This window comes from Elgaria multicarinata, chromosome 5 (genome assembly GCF_023053635.1).
Source record: "Elgaria multicarinata webbii isolate HBS135686 ecotype San Diego chromosome 5, rElgMul1.1.pri, whole genome shotgun sequence".
In the NCBI taxonomy this organism is placed as follows: Eukaryota; Metazoa; Chordata; class Lepidosauria; order Squamata; family Anguidae; genus Elgaria; species Elgaria multicarinata.
The window spans coordinates 111,365,827-111,385,469 of record NC_086175.1 but is presented as its reverse complement, the minus strand read 5'-3'; the positions used below and the strand labels follow the sequence as shown (position 1 = coordinate 111,385,469).

At 43.0% G+C, this 19,643-nt stretch overlaps 1 protein-coding gene across 1 annotated transcript in view; it reads right to left on the bottom strand.

Annotated features, from left to right (window-relative positions):
• The window catches only part of ATP8A2 (ATPase phospholipid transporting 8A2), a 464,367-nt gene that overhangs the window by 274,629 nt on the left and 170,095 nt on the right, over window positions 1-19,643 (bottom strand). Inside the window, exon 24 of the mRNA XM_063127035.1 lies at window positions 18,316-18,380. Coding sequence (XP_062983105.1) covers window positions 18,316-18,380 — 65 coding nt within the window. The remainder of the gene's footprint in view (window positions 1-18,315; window positions 18,381-19,643) is intronic.

The window sequence follows — 19,643 nt, the reverse complement described above, 5'->3', positions numbered from 1 at the left end:
CCAGAGAAAAGAGTTATGCTGCTAGAGAAAAGTTGGACATCTTTTCAATGCAAATGAATGTCTCTGTTCTCTCAGCGCCTATACAATTTGGGGATTTAACCAGTAGCCAATCCTAGTAATTCAGTTTGGGGTTAAGGGGTGATTTATAGCTACTAATCGTTCCAGGATGTGGTCTGAATGCGCACAACGCAACAACTTCCTGTGAGTCGCGTCAGTTGCTCAGATAGGAGGCACATGGTGGCCGGGTGGAAACAAATGGAACGAAGGGAAATGCAAAAAGCACAGAGTGAGAGCCAGTGTAGTGTAGTGGCTAAGGTGTTGGACTCAGAGCTGGTGCCAGACTATTTTGCGCCCTAGGCAGTTGTGCTGCTTTCACCCACCCCCACCCCAGTGTACCTAGGTGCAGGGTGCATCTCGCCTGCCCAGCCGAAGCGAAGCCAGGACGCTGGGGTGGGGTGGGGCGGCTTCAGAACGCCGCACCTGGCCGGAAGCTGCTCTGGGAGAGCGACTCCCGGGCATGCTGTTCCAAAGCCACCCGCCCACCCCAGCATTCTGGCTTTGCTGTGGCTGGGTGCCCACCCAACTGAAGCTAAGCCAGGACACTGGAGTGGGGGGGGGCAGGCATGGCTTCGCTTAGGCTGGGTGGGTGTCCAACTGAAGCGAAGCCAGGACACTGGGGCAGGCGGGTGGCTTTGGAACGGCGTACCCGGAAACCTCCCTCTCAGAGCCGCTGTGGGAGAGCGGCTTCCGGGTGCGGCATTCAGCGCCCCCCTTACCTTGGCGCTCTAGGCAGCCACCTGAGTGGCTTCTATGGTAGCACCGGCCCTGGTTGGACTGGGGGTTGGGAGATCCGGGTTCTAGTCCCCACTCGGCCATGGAAACCCACTGGGTGACTTTGGGCCATTCACAGACTCTCAGCCCAACCTACCTCACAGGGGGGTTGTTGTGAGGATAACATGGAGAGGAGGAGGATTACGTATGCCGCCTTGGGCTCCTTGGAGAAAAAAAGGCGGGATATAAATGTAATAAATAAATAAAATAAAATAAACTGCTTTTCCCATCATCTTTCCTCCAACTGGTTACTATAAGCAGTTACCTATTGCAGTTACCTAACAAATAACATTGTTTTCATTTCTTGGGAAAAGTTTTCTTTTTTAGATTGCTCTTCTAACTGAATGGGTCTTCCATGAAGTAGTGAGAAAAATACAGAGAGGATTTAACTGCAGAATGACATTCGGAAAGACATTCTGCAGCCTGCGTTGAAGCAGATTTCCCAGAATACTTTAACCATGACCTCAGTGGGGCGGCAGGAGTGGGGGGTGTTCACCATCTGTTTAGAGAAGACCATTTCAGTCAAAGCTATCTAATTCCTGTGCCCCTGGGACCAGTAAGGAAATTTGGCTTAAGGGAGTTTATGTTGGAGATGGGATGATGGAAATAACAAAGCTTTTATGTGAATGTGTGTGTGCATGCCTGTGTACATTTGTATTCATCCATCTATCCATCTATCTGTCTATCCATCCATCCATGCACGCACAGATTTCTTAAAACAAAAACTAGCAGAAGCAGAATGTCAGCAGTCAGTTTCAGTTCCTCACGGTCTCCAATTTTTCCAATCTTAAATTTGGTTCATCCTGAACTTCAATATTTTTTCCAAACTGAAGTTCAATTCTCGCTGAACTCTGAGGGCATTTCTTTGAAGTTTGAATGAAAATTCATATGCATTTTGGTTTGCATTTCTCCTAATACATGCATTTTTTATGCAATTTTGCCTAATATGCACAATTTTCTTAATATAATGCATTTCTAACATTATTGACACTAATGCGCACAATTTTGTAACACCTTTTGATTGGAGAACACGGTAAAATTCAGAGAATGGTGAATTTCAAACGATAACAGTTTTGATTCAAACATGCGAAATTAGGTAAGTCCACCTTAACATATGAACCAAATTTCTCCCCTGTCCTGCTTGTGGGTTCCTGGTCAACAGCTGGTTGGCCACCAAGTGATCAGAATGCTGGACAAGATGGACCCTTGGTCTGATCCAGCATGGCTCTTCTTAGGTTCCTTCCTTGGGGTTTTCCTGTGCTGCTGCCTGAAAGCTGATAGTAAGGAGAAAGGGGGTTGGGCTGGGGGATGGTCAGGGGAAAGGGGGTTGGGCTGGGGGATGGTCAGGGCTGGGGGATGGTCAGGGGAAAGGGGGTTGGGCTGGGGGATGGTCAGGGGAAAGGGGGCTGGGCTGGGGTGGTCAGGGGAAAGGGGGTTGGGCTGGGGGAGTTTTGGTAAATTCTTATCTTGAGCCCACAGAAATGAAATTCTCACACATCCCCAGGTTGGACAAGATATCAATTTGAAAGAAGAAATATCTTGGTCCCCTTCTCTATCCCGCTCTCCTCTAATTCTATATTCTTGTCTGAACCCCCTTGGATTGCCTGTTGGTTTTCAGCTATACTGGAAGGGAGAGTGCCTATAGCTCCATCTGCCACCTAGTGCTTGAATGACAAAAACAGTGCTGTGTCCCACCTTATTCCAGTCATGTGGATCATGTCCCCCTGCCGTTCACTGTCCGAGAGAGCCTTGGACAAGGCTGCCTCTGCACATCCCACGTTCTAAGATCACCCCGGGCAAGGACAGGATCTGGCGACAGGCTTAGAGGACGGGGAGGAGGGGCATGATGAGTTTGGCATGTAAGTCTTCACTTTTCAATAATTCAAATGGCCTGTATGAACTACAAGAACAGAAATACTACCAAAGGGGCATTAGGGATTCAATTGTGCATTGGGTCATGGAGATTTATCTATTGCAGAAACTTGGCTTTTGGAAGACCCATGGCCCAGTGAGGGTAAGGAGACATTCTCCTGGCCTTACGTTTAATTTAACAGCTATATAATCAGAGAAATTGGCCGGCAGACCTGATTTCTGCAGTTATTACATCTGTACTTTTCTGCCCCAGGCTTCCTTCAGGCCCTAATTAACCTTTGCTCATAAAGCAAGTCTGTATTCCAAAGCTGCTTAATGGGAGATATATATAGATAGATAGATAGATAGATAGATAGATATATATATATATATATATATATATAATCACAAACACACACACACAACCAAGGTTGTACAAATAAAACAGAAATCCAACATAGGAATCCAACTGGCTGGAGCACTAGTTTAACTACATTTATCAGGTAGCAAAACAGCATAAAATTGTGCTTCCACATTTCCAGTTAACTATTCTTCCCAACCACAGAATCCACAACTTCTACATATTAAAATTCAGCTCTAATTTGATTTAAGCTGCAGTCCTGAGCACATTTACTGTGAAGTTAGTTCTATTAAAACTAATTAGACATATATTGAAATGAAAGTCTTCAGGATTGGGAAGTCAATCAGTTTAATGGTGGCTTTCCTATTTTTTTTAAAAAAAATGTTTTAAATGTTAAGGAAGTGAAAATAATTAATTTTCTTGCTCGCTTTTTTATGTTGCTATTTTTAGGTGATTAGAAATTTGCTGCTGCTGATTTAATATTGTTGAAGATTATTAAATGGTTAAAATAGTTGCAATGGATAAAAGGAATGTGCATCAGATTCAGATGACGCCCAAAGCCCGAACAGAATTGGGTCCATTTGGATTGTTTCTGGTACTTCCTGAGGTGAAACAGGATTCCAACCAAAACCACCAGAACTGAAATTGGGCCAGAACAAGGCTTCATTACGGATTCATGCTCAGAGACACAGACATTCTGTCTCCTCTCTAAATAGCATCTTTTGGTTTTGTTTATCTAAAACACTGATTATGGGTAGGGGGTGGGGGAGTGCAGTTGAGTGACTGACAAGTCCACCTTCTAATCCTAGGACACATCTCTCCAATCTCTGTGTTTTTGGGAAGGGCAAGGATGAGACCAAGAGATAGCCATTCTTCCAACGGCACCAGGCTTCACTATGAAAAAAGCCTTAAATTGGGTTTCAACCATCATAACTCGCTAGTACCTGCACCTATCCATCTGAAACTTTGCAGATTTCTTGCCTGGGGAAACCTCTATGATATGTGCCATTTTTATACCCAATAAACCAGGGAGGAGGGATGGATGGAGAATGAATCAATGGGTCTACTCTAAGTATGAGTAAGTCTGGGTCCAACCTATGTTATTTATTCCTACTTTGAACAGGGTAACTAAATGCAACACAGAAGAGGGACATTTAATAGCTGAGTAGAAGAACAAATTTCAGCAGTAGCCATTTGTCAATTCACAGCAGGGCTACTGGTTGCTAGGATTTTCTCAGCTTGATACACAATTTACTCAAGCACTCTTGTCCCTCATTTCTGTGTGTTATGTGCACAATGCCTGTTAGAAATAAGGTGACCATATGAAAAGGAGGACAGGGCTCATATATCTTTAACAGTTGCATAGAAAAGGGGATTTCAGCAGGTGTCATTTGTATATATGGAGATTTGTATATCATTACAACAGTTAAATAGGGTGACCATATTTTGGAAACCAAAAAGGAGGACAACATGGTTCACTCATTGCAAGCTGCTGTTGTTGTTAACAGGGTTTGCTACTGGCCCCAGATCTGTTTCAAATTTGGTATGACTAAAGCTCTACCTAAAAGCTATCATGGTGCCAACTTTCAGCTCTTTATCTTTAAAAATGACAATTTTAAAAATAATTTTAAAACCTCATTTTTTAAAAAATTCCTAAAAAATCAATGGATGAACGGATCTGTTTCAAATTTGGTGTGGCTAAAGCTCTACCTAAATCCTATCATGGTACAAAGTTTCATCTCTTTATCTTTAAAAATGACGATTTAAAAAATAAGTTTAAAACCTCAATTTTTAAAAAATTCCTAAAAAAGCAATGGATGAATGGTTCTGTTTCAAATCTGGTATGACTAAAGCCCTTCCTAAGAGCTACCACTGTGCCAAGTTTCATGTCTTTATCTTAAAGAATGATGGAGTTATAAGCATTTTTGTTAATTCCCATTAGAGCTGCTCTTTGAAAAAAATCCGGATTTCCCCTCCCCCACCCGGATTTGCCATCAAAAACCCGGACAAATCCGGGCAAATCCGGTCATATGGTCACCCTACAGTTAAAGGCACAGGAGCTATACTAGAGTGACCAGATTTAAAAGAGGGCAGGGCACCTGCAGCTTTAACTGGTGTGATGAAGAGGGAATTTCACCAGGTGCTGAATGAATACAAATGACATCTGCTGAAATTCCCTTTTCAATACAACTTTTAAAGATACAGGAGCCCTGTCCTCCTTTTCATATAGTCACCCTAGTTAGAAAGAATTGTCTGTACTCAGTGATGTTCCATATGAGGCTAGAAGAATTTGTCCTATGACATTTTCATATGTGTTAACTCACATGTCCATGTCCTTCTGGTGTGTGTGTGTGTATATATTATATATCAGCATGAACATTTGTATTTACATATGTATTTCTTAACTTATTTTATTCCAACATATGCATTTCTAAATGTATTTTCTCCAAAAAACAAACAAACAACATTTTCAAATGCATTTTTGATCCCTGTCACAGTACTGCTAACAGCAGCAGTGGAAAACAGTCATGAAATGAGCTGTTTAGAAAAATGGGTGTGTCTCCCGTGAGCCACACAGTGAGCATGAAAGAAGATATAGGAGAATTAGCTTTCCTCACTCAAATATTCACATTTGATTAGTCAAGAATACAAAGCCTTTGTTAACCTGAAAAATATTCTGAAAATATTAAATTACTTTCCTAGGCAAACAAGTGCTACTGTTCTCAGAGCAGCTATTCCAGAGTAATCCAGTCAAGAGACCAATGATTTTATTCTGGAGTAACTGGTTCAAGAAGCCCAGATTCTGTGCATTGCTCAAAGCTGATCCCATTTTCTCCTCTGCAGAATTCAAAGCAAAAAAAAATAAAAAATCAATAAAAGAGAAATAAGGGGAGGGGATTAGTCCCCCGGGATTACTGGGCATGCCTGCCTTTTTAAAATGCTTTTATTAATGTTTATCTAATACTGTACGTACATATGATATCTCCATGAATTACTGAAAAATAATTTTAATAAGGGAAAAATACATAAGCCAACCAATATCATATAGCTGCAGTTTTGAAATTAATCTAGTTAAGTAATTTCCCTTGAGGCCAAAAGAAATAGGCTTAATATTTACTAAACCTATTAGCCCTCTCCACTGAGTTAATACAGCACCCTGTGTACCAAAATCATGACCACACAGGCCTATGGAACTTGATAATATTAAAATCCTTACCCTTATCCAATATCAGAGATCTAGCCATCCAGTTCCAATAACGTCAAAACACCAGAAAAAGCTTTACCAAACTGAGCCATTAAAAAGCATTCATAAAAGTATTCACATTTGAAATACCGTAATTTTATTGCATACTAGCAAACAGACCTGAATTCACACAGGTTGGAATAGCCCTCAGTTTGATACAGTGAAGCCTTCAAGCAAACTTACACAGATGTCAGACTTGGCCGCTTTGTGACCACCCCATCTTTGTGAACCCAAGTCCTCTGGCACCTTAGGCATGGCTTCTGCCATGGTACATCCCTAGAGCCCATTGAAGGATGGATCTGTCCACTCCATTCCCTATGGGGGTGGTGCCTCACTAATGAGGGGAGGCATATAACTCTGTACCTCAACCTACTAGCCTCTCCTGGCTTCAAACTGTATGGACTGCCTATGTTCTACTTAGGGGCATCTGCCCTAATGGTTAAACATGGAGGCTTCAACCATATGGACCCATTGAAATTGAAATTAATTAATTAGTTATAAAAACAAAATAAACCCAAAGTGCATGCCCGTAGAGTCCCCTTAGTATGCAGGCCAGTTTTCGCAGGTCTAGGTTTAATGGTCTTGTTCTTTGCTGTTGATAGACAGATGGATGGACAGAAATGCCCATTTTTATTATTAAAGATAGTGAAGTAGAATAGAATGAAGGATTTGGAAATCCAAAGGGCTCAGGTCTCTGAACATCACAGAGTTTCTATGGTGTCCTGACAATAACGCTGCCCCAGGCCTAAGTTACTTGTATAGGCAGAACCAACCCTAAACAAAGTTCTGTTTTCAAGCAGAAACAAAACCAGTAATGGACCCTTAATACACACACTGTGAAAAGTAATTGATCAACATGGAGCTTTTGTTTCCCAGCAGAATAATACATTCGAGTGCTTTATGCATTGAAGCCAGGAGGGCAGGGGGAATGTTAAACTTTCAAAAACAGGTGCCATGCCCATAATTCATTCAGTGGGTGCTGTTACCATACAGGGAAACAATAGCTATCCCCATAGTTTTGAGTAACAAGCACACAATGGTGCACTTTTTTGAAGCTATTAAAAAAAAGTCTTTCAGAAATACAGCTCTTGTTGAAAGATAAATTTTTATATTGAGCCTGTTCAAACAACACACTAAGTCATAGTTAGGTTGCTAACCCTTTTGCAGCAAGTGATCAGTGAGCATGTTTAAACCATGGTTATGTAGCCACTGTGGTTAGGAACGGTTCACACAACTCACTAAGGGGTCATCTACACCAAGCAGGATATTCCACTATGAAAGCGGTATGAAAGCGGTTTTAAAAAGGTTTTATTTATTTATTTATTTATTTATTTATTTATTACATTTTTATACTGTCCAATAGCCGAAGCTCTCTGGGCGGTTCACAAAAATTAAAACCATAATAAAACAACCAACAGGTTAAAAAAACAAATACTGCTTTATAGCGGTATTGAAGTGCACTGTAGGATCTTCATTACTACTTTATAGTGGTACTGAAGTGCACTGACAACTGTTGGGGCCTATGACACATCTACACCAAGCTGGCTATTGTACTATGAAAGCAGTATGATAGCAGTATATGGTCTGTGTCTATGGGCCCCAACACTTGTCAGCGCACTTCAATACTGCTATAAAGCAGTAGTGTGGCTCCGGCCTTTTATATACCGCTTTCATAGTGGAATATCCAGCTTGGTGTAGATGAGCCCTAGGTCACGGTTCACGAGACATGCTATGCCATAATGTTTCGCTCAAAACGCTTAACCATCATGGTTTAGTGTGTTGTCTGAGCAGGGGCATTATTACTCATGGCTTGAATCTGCTAGGCCATTGAAAACTACGGCTGTTGCTAGATGAAGTGTTAGCCCGGTGTGAGGCCCGGTCTCCCTCCTGTGCATCATAGGGGATCCCGGGGTCAGGCCGGGCTAAGTCCTCGCTTGAACTGGGATAAGCGGATCTGGGGGCCGGGGCTGAAGAAGGTCTAGCAGGGTCCATGGCTTTTTCCGGCTGCTTGCTTACTCACAAGTAGCCGGGAGAAGCCACGGACTGGGCACAGCATTCCATAGGCTCGCTGTGCCCATCGGGCTGGGGGGGGGGGATCACGGGGGGGGGAGATGGGGCTGGGGGAAAGAACAGACCTGGCAGGAGAGATGGGGGGAGAAGAACAGGGACAGGCATGGCGGACGGGGACAGGGGAAGAAGAACAGGGATGGGGGACAGCCATGGCGGGCGGGGGAAGAAGGACAGGGACAGGCATGGCGGAAGGGGGGAGGATGGGCAAGCGGCCAGGGGGTGGGCACGGGCAAGCGGCCAGGGGGTGGGTATGGCAAGCGGGGACGGGCATGGCAAGCGGGGGGAAGACGGGTGAGCGAGCGGGCAGGGGGGCATCAGGCATTGTGGGGGGGGGCGAAATCAGGGGCAGGGGGAGCGGGGAACCCTTTATTTTTTTAAAAAAAGGACTTACCTTTCCGTTGGTGCACTCCTGCGCACATGGCCCTTTAAGATCCAAAGAAAATGGAGGACGTGACGGGGCTTCCCCTTACCCCATCACGTGTTACGTCTAGAAAAGGGCGACAGCGCACGCTAGCTGCAGTGTGCCATCGCGCCTACTCCCCACCAGATTATCTGGTAGGTCTAGCAAGGCCCAGAGTGTTAAAATGAAGCTTTTCTAGTAATGGCTATAAATGACCAGAACCAAATGCCTCCATTCATACATGTAGCTAATCATGGGGAGAATGTCTCTACATGGTTTAGGATCAAAGCTAAAACAGACAACTACAATGACTGAGCATTCCATTTGTCCTCTCTTTTCTCACATCCACAGGGATTTTCATAAGAACTTCATGCTCAAGTTGTACTATAGGTTTACTTTCCACAGATATTCTGGCGTCATTGTTTCTCACACAAAGTGAAACTAACCTGTACAAAAAGGACCAATTAATCTAGCAAGGGTAAGCTTTCACGGATATAAAGATCACACACACTTCTCCTGCAGAAAAAAAAGGTCAGTGTTTATTTTCTCAGACATCTCCATAAATTAACCTGCCCTGCCATATCCGATTTCTCACAGAATCATGAGGGCTTAGATCTCTAATGGAATGTATACAATGCCAACTATTCATTTCTATTTATTTTTCATGATCAGTTTAGTCATTCAGTTTCCAGTAAAAGCTGGAAGTAGGATTCTTCGTAGTTCTGTTTTCTTCAGAGATAAACATCTATGGCATCAAGTGAATGCAGCTAGTGGGTAGAATTTTTCCCTTTTTTTTACTATATCTGCTCACCAAAGTCCAAGCAAAAGCAAAGGAAGTAAGAAAATGGATCACAATAATGTCTTTGTCTGTGTGTTTATTTTACCTTTTTTCTTCAATAATTGCCACTATATAAATCCAAATTCTTCAGACAGCTAATGATTGAACTGCAAAGACACTTTGCTCTTACTAAGGCCTAGACACTGTGTCCCCTTTATCATGATAAACTAATTCATAGGGAAGTGCAAATCAGCAAAATTCATGCTTGCTACATTTCTCCAAATTTCATTTGAAGGTCATCCTGACTCTAGGGTGACCAACTGTCAGGATTTCCCCGGATTTGTCCTGGTTTTTGTTCTTTCCATGGTGTCAGGGGGGATTTTCTATAATTTTCAATAATGTCCTGGAATGACACACCTTCCCCTTTAAGGCTGCCATTAGCATGGCAGGAGGGAATGACATGCTTTCTTGAGGCACATCATTCCCCCACCCCGAGCTCCAATTGAGGTCTTAAAGGGGAAAGTGGGTCATTCGTGGACATTATAGAAAAGGCCCCAATTGGAGTGGATGGTGGAGGTGCAGAATGAAATCCTTTCTCCTCCTCCACTCCAATCGGGTTTTTTAATGTGGCGGGGGAATAACGTACTTTCTGCAGGACTCAGAAAACTGCTTCCCCACACACACACTAGGTGTCCTCTTTTTTGGTTCCCCAAATATGGTCACCCTACCTGACTCGTGTCTGTATTAGATTATGAGATTTGTTTCTTTTCTATTTCCATGAAAATTCATGCATATTTTTTGCGCACATTTCCCCAAAGGTATGCATTAATTCTGCTCATTTTTTGAAATGCATGCACTTTTCTTCCATTGATTAAGGTGTGTTTATGTATATTTTTCAAAAGGACCCCTTTTTCATGCACATTTTTCAAATGTATGTTTTTTGCATTTTGGGGGGGGGGAAGGGGGTCCACAAATCCAACTGAAAGCTCAGAAATGGACTTCAACCACAGGATTGCGTTCAAGTGCGTGTTCGAATCTGGAAGGTGCAAATTGGATACATTTGGGTCAAGAACTAACTGAAACATGTTTTCCTACATTCTTTCTGATTCAATTGGCATCTGCTGATAAAGCTTATACTGCCATCTTGCAATAATACCAAAGTAGCTACCCAACTCAGTAGAACAAGAAAGGGGTGAACAAGATGTGCAAATTCATTCTCTCTCTCTTTCTCTCTTCCCCCCCTCTCTCTATAAATTCTAGCTCTTCTGTAGCTCACAGTTCAAATCCATTTATTTTACTTCGTGAAATAAATGGAAACTCAATAATGCTCAAATTACCCAGTTCACTGTGTACTTAAATCTGCAGGCCCAATTAGCCAGCAGCTGGAATTTGTCTGTAATTTCAGGCAATGATTTCAAGAGTGGAAAGAAACTCTATTTTTTATTATTATTTTTTGATGTGGAAAGCTGTATATTTAATTTCACATTTGCACTGCTGACTTGCTTTGCACGTTATTGACTATCTAATTAACACTCTGAAGGTCTGCATTTGTTCCTCCCAGAGAAAGGAGGTTTCCATCCATTTAACCACACTACTCGCATTTCATCTGATTATTGGATACAGTTCCTTGCGCAACTCACTCATTAACCTGATGTCTCTCTGAGTCTCTGTATGATTAAGGAAAAACTGAAAAATCTTCAAGCAATAAAATTGACAGTGAAGTTGACCCCCAAATGTATTCCCCCTCTCCCTATTTTCCTAATTAGCCTCCTTCGCTAAGTCCCACTACTGCTTGCAATAATAGATCTCCACTCAGCCTGGCTGGCGATTAAGATAACTACGCTCAGCCCCAGATGTTATAGGAACAGCATAGCTGTCTCCCTCCGGACGAGAGCCCACAGTTTGCAAAAATGCTGAGCCTTAAACTCCATTTGTCCCCTAGGTATTTATCCTGCCACTTTCCAACCCACTGTCTTTGCATATTAAAATTATTGTGCAGATTATAAAGGGGGGGGGAGAAATCCCCTTATTTGGCTCTTCTGTGCAAAACACATGATAGCAGCATTAACATGTTACTTGAGATATAACAAGTTGCTAAGCTGGTAAGTAGCTTGGGTTTGTGAGGCTCAAAAACAAAAGGAGGACAGAAAGGGGAGCGTCAGATGAGGGGAGGCATGGAACTTGGCTGATTTCACAAACCACAAATCATGAATAAAACAAAACAAATCTCCCCACCCACACCGTCCCGAAAAAGTTGACTGCACGAGAGAGAAGAGCCCACGGGCAAACAATAGGGATTTAATCACAGGACATCTAGGCCTCTTACTAAACTTTAAAACAAATCTTTGAATAAAAAGATGAGATCCGCAGACTTTGACAGATTGGGCCTAGGATCCCTCTTTCCATATATCCTTCCCTTCCGCTCAGGCTTCTCCCCTATGCCATTTCCTTCTGCTGTGGTTCCTCTCTTAGCTCATTCCTCTCCAGTGGGGCTTTCAGATCTTTGCAGAAGACTCTGCTTTTGGTGCTGCCAATGTCCAAGATTAGGTGAACAATGATGAGAAACAGAGCCTTCCTTGTGGTGATGCCTTCTTGATGGATGTCACTGGCAAAAGAAGCCCAGCTGACTTGATGGAGCATCACTCCCGGCATGAATCAACCCTTACACTGTGTTCAATATCTAAGGCCCTCCTCCAGGTGTATCCTCCGAGGTAGGCTCAGAAGGTGACAACAAAGCCTTCTCAATAGTGGCCCCCCAATTATGTAATGATCTCCCTAAAGAGGGCCACCTGGCACAATATTGCTACCTTTTTGGCACCAGGTTAAAACTGTCCTCTTCTCTCAGGCACTTGGCAGCACATAGTGAGTTTTTAATCAGGTCTTGGATACCTTTCGTTGATCGCTTCAAAAATGTTTTTAGATATGTGTTGCCTGTGTGTGTATGTGCTGTCTTATTATATGATTTTATATAAATGGTTTTACACTTTGTACAATGTGTTTTTAGTGGCTTTTAATATTTGTAAACCCACCCGAGAGCTTCAGCTATGGAGTGGTAGAGATGGTAAGATGCCCCCAAAGTATCTAAAGCAAAATCTAATGCATCATATAACTGATACAGAAGGTGAGACTATGGGACGTTTATTCACAAGATGAATAAACTTAGATCTAATGGGCTTAAATTAAAGGAAGGAAGATTCCAGTTGAATGTTATAAGAAGCTTCTTTATGGTAAAAGCAGTTCAACAATGACAACAATCATCTAGAAGGGTGGTGTTTTTCAAGCGGAAGCTGAACAGCCATCTCCTGGGGATGTTCTACATTGAGCCAGTAGCTGAACTAGATGGTCCACAAATCTCTACAAGTCTTTATGATTCTAAGAACACCATAGATGCATTGTCGGATTATATCAAGGCCCATCTAGTTTCCTGAATGTGAAAGCCCCTGAGATCCTGATGCAAGTGGACACTGCACATGCAGTGGGATGATTTTGTTCAGGTAGACCATGCACGGAAAGGTCATGGGTGCCTCCTGCCAATGCCCAGTTTCAGTCTCCCTTTATATCCTGGAGACAATTGGTCAGAATGGACCAATCTTGGGAACCCCAAAAAGGTACCTCCTCTTCTCAGTAGAGCTCAGCTTCTTTCTCCCTAGAGACAAGTTGGCCCCTAAAGAACAAAAAAAAGGGTTGTCTAAAGAAGGGGTGCAGAACTATTTTTGGGCCTGAGGGCTGAATTCCAATCTTGAAAAGGTCTCAGGGGCCACATACCTATGCCAAAGGGGGTGGAGTCAAAGTGGGCAGAGCTTATTGAGGGTTTTTTTTAATTGTTCATTTAGAAGTCAAAGCAAGACATTGGAAAGACGTCTTAGTTTTGGACTCTAAAGCAAGTGTGGGAAACTTGTGGTCCACCAGATGTTTTGGCCTACAACTCCAATCAACCCTAGCTAGTATAGCCAATGGAGAGGAGCATGGGAGTTGTAGGCTGAAAACCTGAAAACCCCTGCCCTAAAGGGAAGAAAAAAATCTCCTTCTGTCAGCAAACCACAGTCAACGTAAGATGGGCTTTGCCCTCCATGTACATTCTTCCCAGGGAATGGAAGACAACACAACCAGTGACCAAAATATGGGCTAACCAGATGGCCACTTCATGCAAATTCTATGAACACCCCTTTCCTATAGACAGAGGAAAACTGAGACCTTAGCCCTGCGGCTTTAGGCAAATCAACATCTGGTACCCTTTCCATGGCCTTCAGTATGACGATAATGGAATATGCTATGCTTATTAGATGATCAAATGACAATCAGAGGATGTTAATATCCTAAAGAAACATTCAAACACTCATCAATGTCATAAGGGTGGGTCAGCATCCAAAACTTACAAAATCAATATCCTGTTTTGGTCTGATGAAACTAACAAAGTAAGACACCCTGATCTAGTTCTGCTTCCATGTAGGTGCACACTTTCTTCTTCAGACGTCCTTCCTGGGTGCCCTCTTTCTTCAGAAGTTAAGCAGGTGGCTGCCAGGTTCAGCTACTAATTTTTTAAAATCATCATCATCATCATCATCATCATCATCACCACATGCTATAAACTTAAAGACAACTGCAGCTAATGTCCTTCGGACACGGGTTCTATATTTTTTACAAGTAATCTGAAAGATTTTATTATATGCTGTTTGCAAATTTTAAAGCTTATTCATTGACTATGTGTGCTGTGGCTTCTCTGGCCTAAGCCCAACAGAGTTGTGCATGGTTAAGTCCATTGAAATCAACAACTTAGCTATGGCTAACTCTGCCAACGGCAGTCTTACATAGAGTAGACCCATTGAAATGAAAGGGATTTTAGCTAGTTGTGAGTCTCATTCTACTCCACATAGGACTAACATTGGATATTACCCTCTGTATTGTAGCCTTCCTCAACCTTTTGCCCTCTAGATGTTTGGGACTACAAATCCCATAATTCCCAGGCAGGTTGGGGAAGCCTACAATATTGGATTAAATCTGAAGCAGAGTCCTCTGGGATGGGGAAGAAATTTGTTAAGTTTGCAATTTAATGAGAACTGACCTAATTTCACATATTCAAACCAATATGCAAATTGAAACTCAGTTATTCCTTGAAATTCACATTTCTCAGAATTTTGCAATGGAGTTCTCAAATAAAAAAATGCATCCAAAAACGCACATATTAGGGAAACTAATGTTTTAAAAAATGCATTACATTAGGCAAAGATCTTACAAAGTTGTATATATTAGACAAAACTGCTTGCAGAAAGATACTGAAGATAATCTATAGCCATCAGGACTAGTAGCCATTGATAGCCTTCTCCTCCATGAATTTGTCCAATCCCTTTTAAAGCCATCTAAATTGGTGGCCATCACTACACCTCGTGGAAGTGAATTCCAGAGTTTATGCACTGTGTGAAGAAGTAATTCCATTTATCTGTCCTGAATCTCCCACCAATCGACATAATGGAATTACTCAGTTGGGTTCTAGAATTATGAGAGAGAGGAAGAAAAAAGTCTCCCTGTCTACTTTCTCCACACCATGCATAATTATGTACACCTCTCAGACGTTGTAACCTTTTATCATAGGGGAGTTGCTTCATAGGGGAGGGAAAGGTATCAGATTCTTTGCGGGCAGACACCACCACCACCACCACCCACTTTCGTTTTGGTGTTTCTGCTGGGAAACAAGATGTGCACCCAGTTTCCCACCAGAATTGCTGGGATTCCGCAACCACGGCCACACGGATGCAGCCCCAGAGGCTTCCAGCAAGGGCAATGCAGCCCTCCAAAGTTGCCCACCCCTGCTGTGGACAAACAACAGGGAAGCCTGCTGTCTCATGCTCTATTCATAAGCTTCATAAAATCATCGGGCTGACCATTGCGGGAAGCAGAATGCTAGACTAGGGTGGATTCCTGCATTGAGCAGGGGGTTGGACTCGATGGCCTTGTAGGCCCCTTCCAACTCTGCTATTCTATGATTCTATGACTAGAGACCTCCTTGGATCAATGCATTAGGGCTTTTCTTATGTCCTTAAGCGTAAACTTGATTTCTACCACGATGAGAAAGAAAAAATGATTCTTTAATTCAAGCATCACCTTGTCTGACACTACTAGATATTTCTCATCATATCCATTCACAATGTACCATATAATCGCAAACACTACTAGCTGTAAATCAACAACTTCTTGCACTGTCCAAGAAGTAATAGGGTCTTTCTCAGGTTCTATCTGTTCCTGCATGCTTTTCAGCATTTCAGGGTTCCCATTAGTTCTGGGGTTTACCAAAGACTTCCAGTGCCACTGAATTACATTTTCTCTTTGTACTGCTGGCCGAGCTCAATTTCATAATCACCAACAGCTTGGCATATACAACATCCATTGAATATAGAGCAGCTGCTTATCATTTTCCAGATCCGCTTATCTTAGGAGGTAATAAAATGTGAAAACCAGAGAAAGATGTCCAGAAGGGAGGTAATATGGAAAGAAGAAGAATATTGGATAATTTATATACTGCTTCTCCCTAAGTGCTCAAAGCACCACATCACACAGATTCTCAGTAATCCTTACAACAGCCCTGTAAGGCTAATATTATTAACCGCATTTTACAGAATTGGGGAGAGCTGAAACTGAGAGTGCTACTAAGAGGCTCAGCCTTGCTGTCATTCTGTGTCTCACCCAAGCACCTTGATTTCGGAATCTCCATCTTCTCTGGGAAAAGGTACCCAAAGCAAAGCTTATGCATACAGGGCAAGGAAGTAGGAAGTTGTAGTGTACAAGTGGCTGTCAATTAATATAGAATGTGAGAGAGGTTCCTGACTTCTAGCTGGCAGGCCTAGGAGCAGTGGAGGCTGGAGGCTCCTATTTTAGTGGGGCATGAATCCACTCTGGCTTTCAGGGCATGCCTATACGAGATTTTTATCCTGGGGTCATCCCTAGGTTGTTCCTGGGTGTCCACATGATGCACAGGGGATCTGAGGGGCAACAGGGATGACCCTTCCATTTTTCATGGGATAACTTATTCCCTAATTATCCCGATTTTGCCCACAGTCCCAGGACCATCTCGCAACTGTGAATGGTGTGAGCGCCCATCCTGTCTGGAGCCCGCTTACTTGCGTGGCACCAGAAATGGGCACAGTGCAGCTCCATGCCCATCAGTGCAGGGGGTGGCAGCAATTTTGCCACCCCTGGGATGGCAGGGAGGGGGGTCTGGGGGTCGATTTCAGGGGGAAAGGTTTCTTTTCCTCTTAGTTTTTTGTTGGAGCGGGGCCTCACTCTTGCATGATTGGCCCCGCTGCTTCCCCCCCAAAATGGCGGCTGCGACGTCCCTGCTTCCTCCCCGGATGTCACGCGCCGCGTGTGAATCCAGGGGGAGAATCTCGCGATCAGCATATTATGAGATCCTCCCCCCTCCCTCCCTTCCTCTACACCCTTAGGTGCAGACCCTTGGGTGTAGACATTCCCACAGTCACAACCAGTCAGAACTCTAAAGGAGCTATCCAAAGTGATGGGCTCAGTTTGGGTAGCTCCTTTAGAATTCTGACTGGTATGGCTGAAACCCAGAGCAGAGTCTCCACCCCACTGAAACAGGAGCCACCAGCCTCCCCTGCCTGGGACCTCTGGAATGTGCAGATGTCTTCCACCCTGGTCAGTTCCAAATGCAATCAAGTCATTAAAACCGAATGTTTTAAAAGGGAATTCATGGTTTTAATTTTTGTGAACCGCCCAGAGAGCTTCGGCTATTGGGCGGTATAGAAATGAAATAAATAAAATAAATAAATAAATAAAAGAGTTTGTTGCCCACCTAGCTCTTCTTGAGTCTTTTCCTAATTGCTAACCCTTGTTCAGAGAGAGACAGACAGACAGACTTAGCTTTTCTTACTGTGCCACATGCACACATACACATACGCACAAACACTTGTTGCTGCTAACTTGGAAGATCCAAGAAGACACATTTTGTTTTGTTTTAACATCTGACCATACGGCACTCATGGAGACATAAAGAGCTTTACTTGCACCCAATCCTCTGTGGTTTGCTTGTTGAGAACAATCCACAGCTTATTTCCAACACATGTGAGCGTGCCTAGCCATGCACACATCCTACGGAACTACCCGCACAACTCCTGTAGCTCCAGTCTGCACAATGAATGCCTGAATCACGGGAGCCCCTGAACAGGGAGCACCCTCCTACTCATCATTGTTATTGTTGTTATTGTTGCTGTTATTTGCTTAATTTGCTTTAGAATAAGTAACATCTCTCCTCCTCCTCCTCCTCCTCTTCCTCCTCCTCCCTCTCTCTCTCTCTCTCTCTCTCCCCTGACTCTCTAACTTTGGAACAAATACCTATGCATCCACAAGCCAAGCCTCATCTCTATCCAATGCCCAATTCTCATCTCTACCCTATGCCAATTAGCCCTAAGTGTATCTATCTTGCTTCTGGCACCTCCTAGCCTCTTACTAGGAGGGGCAGACTTTCTTTCCTTTTCAGCCCAAACACTCACATATTGTTCTGTTTATGTTGTCTGTCTGTCTGTCTATCCTTCTCCAGCTTCCTCTATAGACCTAACTAAATAGCTGCCACAGTGCACCCCATTCGGCAGGGTCCTCCAAGACTCAGAAGGCACCTTCTGGGAGGCTCAGGGGGATGCCAGGGCAGGAGGAGCTGGGAAAGACAAGTTCGGCCAGTGCCCTTCTGCATGCCTTTCTCTGGAACCATCCCACTAGGTTGCGTTCTGTCAACTCGCTTAGAACAAAGGGATAAGTGGCAGAGTTTTACTCACATCCAAAGAATCTTCATTCACAAGGATGAGAGACATATTCTGCGACACAAGCCGGCAGGAATATCCTGTGGAAATAATCAAAATGCACAAGGTGGTGTCAGTGATGGCTGTAGTGATGGAGAAATGCAGAATCCTATGCACATTTCGACAGAGAGAGACTCTCAGCCAGCCCTCCTAAACAAAGATCACAAAACACCTCTCTCATCTAAAGGAAACCAAACTTTCTAGCATCGCTCAGTTCTGAGGGCATGGGAGAAGTGCACAAAAATATTTTATATGAAGCAAATTGTTTCGGATAAAAGCAGCGCATGTTGCTTTATTCAATACTCCACAAAAGAGGCTCACTATATCAAAAGAAAGTGATTTAAATTAAATGATTGGGTAGTTTTTATAAACCTTTTGAGTAGAAGTTTTTGCAGGGAGGAGTAATATTAATGTGAATGACTTAAACTTACACGAAACAAAAACAAACCGCAGAGAAAAATGTAGAGAGATTCTTTCAGCACCTAAAAAAGAATTAGAAGCTCTACATGTTCAACTATTTTTAAATGCATGGAATTTATAAAGCCTCAGCATGCAGAGCTACATTTTATTTTAAAATTTCACTGAGAAATAAATGAGGGATCTTGCAGCTTCAATTGTCAGGTATAGCCTTTCCCCAGAGAATGAGTGCAGCCCTAAACTGTTACAAATTTGCTATAACTAATTCAAAGGGATTTTCTAGTAGATTTTGATTGGAACGACAGCTACAACAGTGAACAGCGATTTCTAAGCTGCTGCATGTTGCTTTATTTCACATCTTTCAAATTACGCAAGACGCCATTTGACATCTGGAGCCAGAGAATGTGGTTCTGAACAACAACAAGAAGAAGTTCTACTGGATTCCTCAACGGAAGTGGGGGAGTCAGACCCTACAATCATACAAGAAGATTGAGTTGGAAGGGATTCTGTCAGATAGTGTAATATATGAACTCACGTACTTGTTGGAAACTCACTTAAGAGAGACTTCCATGCTTTTAACATGTGATTGAACCTTGAAGTGAATGGTCATATTGTGGATGTCATGCAGCAAAATCCCAATGTTCCATTACAGCAACTCACCAAAAGAGGGAGCCACTGGCCTGTCTGCCATTGCATTTGGATGCTATGAATGCAGATGGCCAAGAGGTCAGGTGAGATGGTCAGGTGACACAAGGGGCCAATGGGATTTCATTTTGCTCTATAAAGTCTGTGTCTTTAATCTGAGTAACTTGTCTTCTGAGAAAAACACACACTGTCAGACTACATGGAGTCATCTGCTTGCCCAGCTTCCCTTTCCACAGCCTGAC